Here is a 12655-nt window from a genome sequence, read left to right as displayed (position 1 = left end):
TCCTCTTCCCCTGCAGCATTAGCTTTACCTGAACAAATATTTGAGCTAAGGCTGACTTTGTTTACGTCTCATCTATCAACACCTCCAGGCTTGTTAAGACTGTGCCAAAGAGATGTGTTGATCTCTTTGTGTTTCGTTTGTTGGATGTTACATCTTACAGTTAAATTAAAAGTTGAGACTCAAGTTGCCACAGTCAGTGATGGTTTGGGGTATCATCTGCTGCTATTGGTCCACTGTGTTTTTTGTAGTCCAGAGTCAACTCAGACATTTACCAGGAAACTTTAGAGCACTTGATGCTTCATCTGCTGACAAGATTCATGGAGATGCTGGTTTCATTTACCAACAGAGCTTGGCTCCTGCCCACAGCGCCAAAAGCACAATTATCTGCTTAAACAACCATGACGTTACTATGCTTAGACCTGAATCTAAAGGGTTTTGTCAAGAAGAAGATGAGAGACAGCAGATGCAGCAATACAGACAAGCTGAAGCATCCTGAACTTAATAACGGAGGAGCTACAGGATGATTTCAGATGCAGAACTCTCAGAAGTCTCATTCTGTCTCAAAGTTAAGCTTTAGACAGGAACCTCCGACAGATATAGGTGATAAATAAATGCTCTGAGATGCTGTCTGAAGCTCCTGAAAGTCTGAAAAGTTCACTTTCAGCTGGTGATCAATGGACAGATGATTAAAAAGCAGATATTTTTATAACTTTTTTAAGTTATTTTGAAGCATAAGCATCTGTTAAACTCTGCACCCAGCTTGTCAAACATTAACACCTTACGCTTTCTTCCTCATCTTTGTTCTTAAATTAAATCTTTCAGAGCTGTGGGAAGGATGGTCAGACAATAAGACATTTAAAGATGTGCCCATGATGTGTAGAAACGTTGAGTGGATCTATTCTTTTTACTTTTTCTGGCGATGAACAAACAAAACAGCCTGATTTAAACTAGTGGCGCTGCTTCATGAAGACTTCAGGATGAGGCTCCAAGCTACGACTATTTTTTAAAAACCATCTGTGAATATTTTACACATCCTTGGAGAAATTGTGAACAAACAGTTTTAAAACTCATCCTGCGTCCCCATAAACTAAAGTTATTTCAATAACAATCTAAAGCTCTAAGATGTTCACCTCATGTCAAACTGATTAAATCCTCTCACAAAGGAAGAATCAGACACGATTGATGACTTTGAATCGAATGATTGAAACAAACATAAGCAAAGTTACTTTATGAAGTGGAAGAGGACATTTCTACAATAGTTTACTGATAAAATTTAGACTTTATGAAGTTGATCTATGATTTTTTGCTCTTGTTGTTACAGCATTTTTTCTGCCAGGGATAAATGAAACTGCGCTGCTGCATCCTCGATTCCATGAGCATGTCTTCTTATTTTCAGACATTGGTTTGACGTGAGGCTGAGCAGGTGAGAACAAAAGGTGGAATAAGATAAAAACTGAGAGTTAATATATGATAATATGAGAAAACTTCACACAAAATATTTCTATTCCTCAACCACTGTGTATCTTCAAAATGATAACTTACTCTACAGTTCTACAGTTTCGTTTAGCAGACGCTTTTGTCTACAGCGACATACAACAAAAACAAAAATTTTGACAGAAGGGAAAACCTAGTTAGTGCGACAAAGTGCAACAAGTTATTTAGCTGCAGGTGCATTAAGTGCAAGAAATACGTTTTTTGTATGTTTATTTTTGTTTTAATTAACTGCTGCAACTTTACTCACTTTTTAATGGAACAAATCATTTGGGACTAAAGTGTGGATATCTGAGCCTTCCTCTGATCTGTAATAACATCTGCTGATTTGTTCTTTTTTTCAGGAGCTTCGTTCTTTTAGATAATGCCTAAACTGTAGCTTTCTTACCATATCTTACTCCATTTTTTTTTTAATTACATCTGCAATTAAAAATCTTTTTTAACTGGTGCAGCTATATAACACCATTTGGCACATGTTCACTTTAAATTGACTCATTTCATCAAAGACTAATGATCTTAAGGTGCTTTAGTTTTCCTGGATGGTTGCACTTGTTTATTTTGGTCAAAGTTGGCGCATGTGCAATGTAAATAATATGTAAACAAAGACAGGGATGAAGACTGTCAAGTCAGAGATGAGGTGGTGAGTGGGAAAAAGGGCAAAGTGATGCTGTCTTAGATAAACAGAGACTCCGGCAGCAGCTCCGTCCTCACCCTGGTACTTAGGAAGACTCTGACCGGATCCGGACTCACCTGCTGTTTCTCCATGGGCTCCCTGCTGATGGCGGACACTTTGGGTGCCGGTGAGCGCTCGCACGTGCACCCCTCCAGCAGGTAAATCCCGGTGGGCCTCGCGCTCTGGTCATTCTCGAAGTAGAAGAGCACGTTCTGGTAGAGCGCGAAGTACTTCTCGGTCCAGCGGCTGTTCTCGGCGGTCTTCTTGCTCAGGAACCCGCGTTTGGTGCCCTCTTTGCGCGCGACCACCGACAGATACAGCGCGTGCCCCTCATTGTACCGCACACCTTTCTGCATTTTACGTCCACTCGGGTTTCTGTTGTGATTCTGGGGCCAACTTCAGATACTCATCGAGGCGTCACATCCCGTCTCGGAGCAGGCTGACAGCGCTGGTATTTTTAGCGGAGGGATACAAGAGCGCGCGCTTCGCAGAGGAGGTAATCCAGGCTTACCATGGTAGGAAAAGTTGGAGAGTCCGCGGCGCAGGACGCACCACTCTGGGCTTTAATGTGGGGATGGAGCAGCGCAGAATACACAGCCTCACCGCCTCTACATCCTCCAAAGTTTACTGAGGAGGCACCGTGCGCTCGAGCGGAAACGGGGAAGCGTTCTGTCCGGTCAGCAGCGCGAAAACAGAAATAGATTGAGGGAACAGACGGTGAAAACAGAATCACGACGGAGATCAGCGCTAATCGGCTTTGACACCAACTTAAAGAGACAGGTCGCTGCAGCCTACCGCGCGCGCTGCGGTCTGCTGCCCCTCCACGCGGAGCAGGAGCGCACGAGAGCACGAGCCCAGGAACGCCCCCACAGAGCGCAGGTGCACAAGAGCGCGTGAAGCCAAAAACCGAGCTTTTTAACCGGCGTTTTATATGTTAAAGGATATAAATGGGATTATTTCACGAATAATGAAACTTTCCACAGATCTTTGAAAGTTAATTAACATCAGGCAACGGGCAATAAGTTCTCAAGGCCCTTTAAATTGGGATTGGTGTTTCATTTTTTACTCCAATTCTACATCACATCCCGAATTCAGAATATTGATAAATTGCAATGAGCAGTAAAAGTTAAGTGTAGTCATTGTCAGATCCTAATGACAAATACATCCACCAGCAGCTCTTTTCTGCCACTGATCAGACTGTTTTATGGCTGCTTTGAAATATTGAAAGAATACAGGTTTCAGTGTGTTTGCATGAAAAACTATGGTGATTTCTCATATTTTTCGTATATTCAGACTTTAAGGACAGAATTTGAAGATTCAAGTCAAATATGAGAAAAGACAATCAGTATTTTTCGTGAAGAAATGTCAGAATGCTCAGCACAACTCAAAGGCAAAAAAAAACACTAACGCCTGAATCTGAGTCCTGACTGTCAACATGAACCATTGCACTGGACAAAAACCAGGCTTGAATGTTTACGCCTTAAAAACGAGGAGCCCAGTTGAAAATCAGTCTCATTAGTTTAATTTCTGACCCCCAGCCTTCAGATTTGATAGTGTTTAAAAACATATACCCCCTCCTGCCGCACAGACTCAGTTAAAGTTGGACAAAAGCAGAAGTTTCTATTTTTAAAACTTGCCGTTCTGCTTCAGAGAACATGTGTTTGTTTAGAGACTGTCATTCAGCCTGAAAGCACAAACAGATGTTGTGGTGCTTAAGTAGACGCTGTGTGTGTGTGTGTGTGTGTGTGTGTGTGTGTGTGTGTGTGTGTGTGTGTGTGTGTGTGTGTGTGTGTGTGTGTGTGTGTGTGTGTGTGTGTGTGAGTGTGTCTACACTAAGCTGCTGCACAGTTTGCCTTTCACTTCTGCTGCAGATTGCATCACAAGGGGGGAGGATTGGGGAGTTTAGCAGGGGGGAGGTGGGGTGCTGAGAGTCCTTGTTTCCCCCCCACAGAGTCAGAGAGAGGTGAAGGTCAGGCTGCGTTCAGGCTCACAAATATGAAACACTTTGAGCAGCCTGTGGACAAGCAGTGACAACGGAGGAGTTTCACTCAGAGATCCTCCAGAAGACTCTGAGACTCAGACAAAGCTCATCCATCACACGGTTTCATGACTGGGTCCAACCTTCTAGAAAAACACTCAGTCAGGATAAATCTGGGGTAAAGTTTTTAACCCAAGTCTGTCAGGTTTTTTTTCTTTGACATAGGTAAGTATCCTCACTTTCTGATCCTCTGCAGGTATGGACAGCTGAAATCACTGTGTACAAATCAAGATTGTAAAAACTGAAGCTTGTTGAAGCTGTCTAACAATAAACAGTGTTTACAAAAACAACTGTCTATTTTGAGCAATGAGCTTTCTCTCTACAGAGCACATTTAAAAAAAATAACTTTGTTTTTTATTTTTTTATATTTTTTAATTAAAAGAAAACAGGTACCTGAAATCTCCACAGAAGTTTCATTTATACAAAAACAAAAGCAAAATCAAGACCTCAGATGTATGTGTGTATAGCTTATTATTTTCTTTTTTCTAAATATTTTGAATATATTTTTATTATTTTATTGAATTATTTTCTGACATTTTTTATTATTATTTTATTTTATCTTGTCTTATTCTAATTTATTTATTTATTTATTTATTTATTTTTCTTTTTCTCTTTTATTCTGAAGAAAACTTAATGCAGATATGGCCTTTTTATGGGGGGGGGGTATGTGTATATGTCTACGATTATGTATGTTTGTAAATACACACACCTTTATTTTTCATAATGTTTTGATTTTCCAATGCAAAAATGCACCCATTCATTGTAATGAATGGTAAATTTCTGGTAACTTTGTCCTAAAAATTCAATAAAAGAATGTTGAAAAAAAAATAAAAATTAAGACCTCAGAAAGAAATTAAAATCACTCAGGCAAGTAAAAAAAAAATCCCGCTAAAATTCAATGTTTGGTATCATAATTTTAAGATTAGTCGCAATTCTAAGAAAGAGTCAGAATTTAGCATTTTTAATTTTAGTTAACTAGAAAAAAGATCTCACTGAGGTTAAAAATCTCTTCAAAAGTGTCAAGCTCTAACTGTCGTGTTTCGTGAGTTAAGAATAATGTCTAAACATGGAACAATTTTTAATGGATACAAATTTTTTAGGCATCATTTTTGTGTTTGAAAACTTTGAGAAACATTTTTCTGGACTTATCAGGTGAATGTTTGCTTCGTCTAGGGGCCATGGTTCAAATGTCAAAGCTCCTGCAGGATGTCACCTGTTCTATCAGCAGGTGTTCTTGGGTATATGCATTTTCGCTGCTGCTGAAAGTTCTGTGTCTATGAAACAAAAAGAGACAAAGACAACTCTCCTCAGAGAGATTTATTCCTGTTTGAGAGCTGATCTAGCTCGGATGAAGTCTCTATTTGCAGACCACTTCACTGAAGGATGTGGTTATGTAAAAGAGTTGTGTCTCCTCTGCTGGTCACTCACTTCAACAGAGCTGTCCTCTGTGAATAACAACACACAGCATCACATCAGAGAACGTCCACCAGGAGCAGAAACAGCTCAGAGTAAATAGAGGAAAAACACATAAAAGTGTCATGAAAGGCTTTAACAGAGATGTTCTGTTGTTTCAGACTAATGATGTTTTGTCTGAAACAGAGGAGAGCAGTTAGATCGATGTGCAGCTCTCATAGTGGCTGACACACTGTAATAATCCCCCATAATCCTTTGCACGCTATATCTACAGATGAGAGCTGATATTAAAGCCCCTTATGTCTCCATCCAGGACCACCATCATACCTCATAATCTGAACAGGTCATGTCTGCACAAGAAAGACATTAAAACAATATATTCAGTCTCTTCTTCATCCCTGCAGAGAACCATTTTTGAGTTCTCACATTAAAGAAGTCAAAAAAGTTTGTCAAGTAATTTTAAAATGAGGTAAAACCCAAATTCAAAAGAGGCCAGGATGATGTAAAGTGTGGATTAAAAGGAAAATATGATGGTGCCCAGATAAACACATTTTTATTTTTCCAGAGGACTTAACATTTTTCAGAGAAACAATGACAAAGCATATTCTCCAACAGCATGGCTCTGTAGTAGAAGAGTCCAGGTGCTGAACTGACCTGCCTGCAGTCCTGACTTGTCCCCCATTGAAAACATTTGGAGCATGATGCTAAATGAGTTTTTAAGGTAAGCATAAACAGATGAAGAAAAATCAAGAATTTCATTGATGTCTTTACAAAACTTTCAGTTAGATACATATTAAATAACTAGCAAAAGATTAAATCCTGTCTTCATTAAATATCTAATTGTTTCAAACTTTTGCACAAAAACACATTTTATCACTGAAAAATATCCTCGGATATGATTTACCAACACTGGTGTTAAATACCGATGTCCCAGTCCAATACACTGACCGGTATTTGCACCTGATACGGCTATTTTTGGAGGATCAGATAGCATCGGATTTCATAACACGATCTGGAAAGATCCAGTTTTCATGCGTTGTTTCATGTTGTCTGCATTCTGAAGCATTGTTTTTAGCAACATAGTGCTAAACATTTGAATATTCTATAGTTTAAATATTTACTTCAATTTTTCCATCTACTCATTTTTTGCCTTTTAGCCAAAACATTACCAGTCTTATCCCACAGTAGGGCATGCAGGTTATTATTTAACACTGGTATTGGATCAGTATCGATAATGGACTGATACCCAAAGCCCAGGCATTGGTATCGGAACCAGAAAAGTTGGATCAGTGCATCCCTACATACCATGCCATTACATAATGCACTCAGGTTGTTGCAACGCTATTTATTAAATGGCTTGAAATTGAGAATGTTTTGTTTGTTTTATGTTTTACTATGTTGCCTACTGTATCGGTATGGATCAGGTATCGGCACAATTAAATTTTAATAGATCAGATCGGAAGGTAAAAAAGTGCATTGGCCCATCTCTACTGTGTGGGACTACTTCTCCTTGGAAAGCAATGATAGTAAATCAGTGCCTTGCAACATTTGTAAAGTGAGTGTTCCTCTAGGAGGTACCAACAGGGCTCACTTTAATAAAACAAATAAGATTCATCATTTACAAAAGACAGACTATGGGATTTATCATAGAAAGGTATCGGAGCGCTATTTGCATCTTGAAAAGTTCACATTAGATTGGAAGACAAAAAATCTGTATCAGGACATCCTTTAAGTTAAACATGAAGTGAAGTCAAAGCCCAGTTTCATTCCTCTGTTTTGTTGAGTAAACAGAGGGATTCACTGGAAATGCTCTGTACCTGTCCCTTTAAGCGTTACACCTCTGCAGCTCTGGGAGTGAGCAGCTGGAGTGTGTGTTCTGATGACAGTTGGTGTGCTGCTCTGTAAGCGCACAGATTGTCAGGCTGAGCTGCTGTGCCCCCTCCAGCTGAAACAGTAGAAACTGAGCAGTGTGAGTGTGCGTGTGCGTGTGCGTGTGTGTGTGTGTGTGTGTGTGTGTGTGTGTGTGTGTGTGTGTGTGTGTGTGTGTGTGTGTCTGGCTGTGATGCAACGCGTCCTTGCCCTCTCCTTTGACCTCTCAGGGATTGTTTCTCTCTCTGCAGCTCTGCTCTGATATTAAACTGCAGTGAGACTTTCTCATTTGTCAGCAGTTCCCCTGTTAGCATGGGGACATCACGGAGGTTAGTAAAGCTGACAGGACTCCACACGGTGAGGTTAATCCACCTCATGAGTTTATGGTTTTCATCACAGACATGCAGCTGCCTATGGTACCTACCAAACCTTCCAGAGCTTCATGTGTCTGATGGAAACATCGTTAAATGATCAAATTCTACAGGATGTGCAAACGATGGAGGAAGTTACCTCATTAAATTATAAAAGCATGATGATAAAAAAATTGAAATTTGTGTGAAAGTCTTTTATATACATAAATACATTGCACACACAACGTATAGGTTCCTGATGTAGAGTGTCTTGTCCCTCAGAGAGAGGACGGGTTCCTCTGAATGGAGGTCTCAGAGTTTCATTAGATTGAAAGATTCAGAAATAATGAGCACATTTTTCAGGTTTATTTTTGTTCTTTTCTGCCGTTCATCAGAGTAGAGGGTGAAAAGAAGTGAAAACTGTGAAGAGAGAGTGGGAACTGATACGTGTCAGAATCAGACCCAGGCTGCCTGCTTTCAGAACTTTAGCCTCAGTGGGGTTCTCTATTTAACACTGAACTGAGCTGACACATTAAAGGAGTCATTTAAAAAGTCAGTAATTATGAAAAATCTGAAACTATCCTTATTTGATTTTCACAGCAGCCTGATTTTGAAACACACAGATTCTGCTCTGTGCTTCTCTCCCCCAGCGAGCTTCATATTCACCTGTGTGTGTGGTGGATGTGAAGAGGATCAAGGTGTGTGAGGAGTTGGCGTGTGGTCTCATCAGTCCTGTTCCAACATCCCAGCGGGCTTCGAACTGCTCCAGCGTGGGTTTGAGGATCCTCCATCAGACCCGCTCATGTAGGAGGAAGAGAGTCTGCAGACAGACGCGCTCTGGCTTCAACACGGAGGGAGCTTTCTTTCTAAAACGTGCTCTGTGTCTCTGTGTCTTATAAACCTGGTCCTGTTCTGAGGCAATTTCACTTGTTTTCACTTGTAAAGGTGCAAAGAGTCCATCATGGAAGTCCAGTTTATAGGGCACATGAGGGATAATACTTCATTTTATGAGCACAGTCCAACACTTAACATTACACACACACACACACACTCAGTGGCCAACCTCTCTGTTGTTTCTAAGATTTTTGGACACAGTTCCTGACATAAAAGCTCCTGTGAGTAGCTTTCTCTCTTCGTTTACTTTGGCGCCCCCTGTGAACACAGTGATACCTCTCATCTGTTAATTGATCCTGTTCAGAACATGTGAGTAGTGTTTTCTCTGACCCTGTCCTTTCCTAACATTTTTTTATGTCTGGGGAATATTTGCTTTGATAAATGTACAGAAATATGTCAACCATCTGGTCTGACTCATATATTATTGAGAGAGGACAGAAATGTGGATAGAGTAGGAAACAGTGTGAGAGTAGGGAGTGACCAAGAGGCAACATCTGGTTTAGAAAAAAAAGAAGCCTTTGCTGAAGTGCCAAAAGTTTTACATGCATAGCCCCCCAAAAAACAGACTTTTAAGGCATTAAAAAGCCTACTTACAGCGAGGGCAGAAAAACAGTTTGGGTCTAAAATGCTAATTTTGCATTTTTTCTAACTTTCTAAGTTAAGATATAAGGATCGTCCGGTTGTCCAATCAGAGGCACAGGTCAGCTAATGTGACTGACAGGCACCCTATAGCTGCTAGAAAGGCAGCTCAAAGTCTGCGCTCAAAGTTGGGACCAATGGCTCATTAGTGAACCTCAAGGGGTGTGTATCTGACTGCAAGGCCATACCAACACATAGAATTGAACAGAATAGAATAGAATAGAAAATACTTTATTTATCCCGGGGGGACATTTAGGTGTCACAGCAGCAATCAAGAAACAAAAGTAAGAAAGTGTATAGAAAGTGTATAGAAAGTGCAAAAAGGTCCATAAGAAAATAGATGACAGCTTGTCCATCATTGTCCAGTTCAGCCAGCCTCCACCTCCACAGGGTCCAGGACTGAGCTTCTTCAGCAGTCTGTTCAGTCTCTGTCTCCTGGATCCTGTCTGCTCCCAGCAGGTGAAGCTCTTCTAACATGGCGTTGGTGTCTGATGTTAGCTCTGTTAGCTACGTCTGTGAATATCATGATGCTACTCTGCCCTCTGGTATTCCCTCTGTTGCTGGGTTAGCACAGCTAGCTCGTCCATCTTATTGGAGATAGATCTTACGTCCCCAATAACGATGGATGGAAGGACAGGTCCATGTCGACACTTCTTATCTCACACCTGAGAACCAGCACGTCATCCTCACCTCCTTCTCCTCACCTCGTGGGAAACATCAGGCCTTGCACCAGTTAGCACTGACATGCTACAGGCTACTAACAGCTGATTTCATGTAAACAATGCGGCCATGGTTACATGTAGGATCTCCAGACAAGTACAGGAGAAAAAAAAATAGTAAAAATATCACTGAAGAAAAAAAACAGTTTGGTGTCCATGCCCAACAAATGAGCCATACAAAGTAACGATCCACTCCAAATACAGAGATGACAAAAAAAGAGACGAAAAAAATTACAAGAAACAGACAAAGGGGAGAGAGCTGCTGCAACAGGCCGCCACAGCCAACAGGGTGGCGTCGAGCAACACAACACCTTCATAAACATTTAAACCATTAACAAAAACTGGGCTTTTAGAAATGTTCACTGGTGAAGAAGCTTCAACCATCAGCTGTTTGAAGGACGCAGCTGAGAACGATGGAGAAGCTGCGTCCTCAGCTGCATGTCAGTCCGACCTGTGATCCTCTCCATCCCTCTGGTAGAAATCGAACAAATCTCTAAATAACAGCTCCAAAGTGTTCTTTCAGTGAGAGGCCAATCAGGCAGGTGCCTGGTTAGTCATGGTGGCTAAACATACAGGCCGTGGGTGTCTCTGGTTTCCAGCCGAGAGCACTTGTTCCCAGGTTTCTATCAGAACAGAGCAAGCAGGTAGCACAGCACCACTGTACGGCTCTGTGCAGAGATGGGCAGAGATTTATTGTTCATATTACGAGCTTCAGGTTTTAATTATCTCACTTTGTTGTCAGGAAAGTTTCTCAGGAGAAGCCTTGAAATGAAACAAAATGAAACAAAATGAATACTGTGATAACAGTCCGTGACTCTGGTTGACCCTCGGGCCTTTCAAAAAAAAAAAAAAAAAAAAAAAAAAGAGATAGAAAAGAAAAAGAAACCATGGACCACAATAACGTTACACCTTGGTTTGTGTAAAGCTGTTCCGAGGCCCCATTGATGGTGGTTAGTTTATTGTAAATCATGGTTAAACTTTACTTTCTATCAACCTTCAAAGCTAGAAAAAAGAGGAGCTGAGAGGTGCAATGCTAACATTAACCACACCCTCATCTATCTAAATTTTCGTCTCACTTTTGGCTTTACCAAATCTTTGTCAGATTTTTGTCAGATTTTCACAAGACTTGCTGAAATGATGGGGCATCAAACACCAAGGTCTGCCTTGCCCAATCTCCACCGACAGGCATCCAGAGGGCAGGCCAATCTGAGCAGGGGGGTTGAGGAGCTGGGAGCCTTTAAGAGACAGCTGAAACAAAGTGTTTTAGATAGGCCTGTCACGATAATCAATAAATCAATTAACCAAACGATAAATAAAAACGTCCTCTGTAAGTTTGCTAGCCTCGATAAACTGACATGTGCATGCATGTTTGTTTTCCTCCTCTCTTTCGACCAAAGAGGCTGAATGAGAAGATGGCTCACTACGTCTATCTTTCCTAACATTGGGGTGCATAGGTTCTATAGCGGATTTAGCGGATTTATAGCAGAGTGAGCATCTGTCAAAAATGCGATCTTTGGGGTGAAGACAGGGCTGCTCATGCGTACACACGGAGAGAGCTGAAGCGAGCGTCCTGAGGGGTAAGGAGGAAACACACGCTAATATCAGTGATGGCACGAAAGATACGGTTCTTAAGCCGCCTGCCACAGTCCCAGTGTGGGAATATTTTGTTTTTTATCAGAATGAACAAAGTGTGAGCTCATGAACACCAACGAGCTGATATGTCGCATTTGATTGTAAATAGTGGCGATGAAGAAGAAGAAGGGGAGGTGCAGCGGAGCCTTGTTCTTTGACAATCCGCTCTTACTGAGGCTTTTGGTCTGCAAAGTAAATAGAAATAAAAGCGCCAAATGGTGGGCGCTCAAAGACAGCTACATTGCCAAAGAAATGCAGCCCTTCAATACTGTTGAAAGCCAGAAATGTTAAAAATGTTTGACAGACTGTACGGATTGACTGGGAAAAGTACATGTTACAAACAATTCAGGAACTGTATAAACTCCCTTTTATTTAGGCTATAGTTTTTATTGTTGTTGTTTTTTTTGGAGTTTTGTTTTTTCTTTAGAGACAGGGTCTATGTTTTATTGTTTTTGATTAGTATTAATTATTTTCATTGACATGTATTTTTTTCTAAAAGAGAGTCCATTTCATTTTCATTGTATTTTTTTTTTCTTTCTTGTTTGTTAAATTTATATTTTTTGTTTAATTTATTTTATTTAAAAGATCCTGACCTTTTAATTACAGTTAAATACTCTGAAGAAATTAAAGTTTCTTGCATTTGATATGGTGTACTCACTTTATTATCCCATTTATCATAATTACATCAATGAAAAAATAGAAAAAAAAATCTAAATAATATTGACAGTAATATCGTTTATCGACAATAATATTTTGGAAAATTATCGTCTAGCAAAATTTGTTATCGCGACAGGCCTAGTTTTAGACAGAGGCTCAAATTTAATAAAATGCCACTGAGAGGAAAAATGGGATTTTTTTAATGTCATAACTCATGTAAATATACTACTGGGGCATGAGAGAGACAGAATAAAGACTAAAAGGGCCCTATATCCCCTCT

At 40.4% G+C, this 12655-nt stretch overlaps 1 protein-coding gene across 1 annotated transcript in view; it reads right to left on the bottom strand.

The window, feature by feature from the left end:
* Positions 1-2978, bottom strand: part of rasgrf2a (Ras protein-specific guanine nucleotide-releasing factor 2a) — a 42257-nt gene extending 39279 nt beyond the window's left edge. The window contains exon 1 of the mRNA XM_074690773.1: positions 2242-2978. Coding sequence (XP_074546874.1) covers positions 2242-2520 — 279 coding nt within the window. The 5' untranslated portion in view covers positions 2521-2978. The remainder of the gene's footprint in view (positions 1-2241) is intronic.
* Positions 2979-12655: the final 9677 nt, after the last annotated feature.

The sequence above is a fragment of the Halichoeres trimaculatus genome, unplaced genomic scaffold (assembly GCF_033239565.1).
Source record: "Halichoeres trimaculatus isolate MK-OKI-2021-1 unplaced genomic scaffold, fHalTri1.1 fHalTri1_scaffold_16, whole genome shotgun sequence".
In the NCBI taxonomy this organism is placed as follows: Eukaryota; Metazoa; Chordata; class Actinopteri; order Labriformes; family Labridae; genus Halichoeres; species Halichoeres trimaculatus.
The sequence above is the reverse complement of the archived record's forward strand: the minus strand, read 5'-3'. Positions and strand labels throughout refer to the sequence as shown.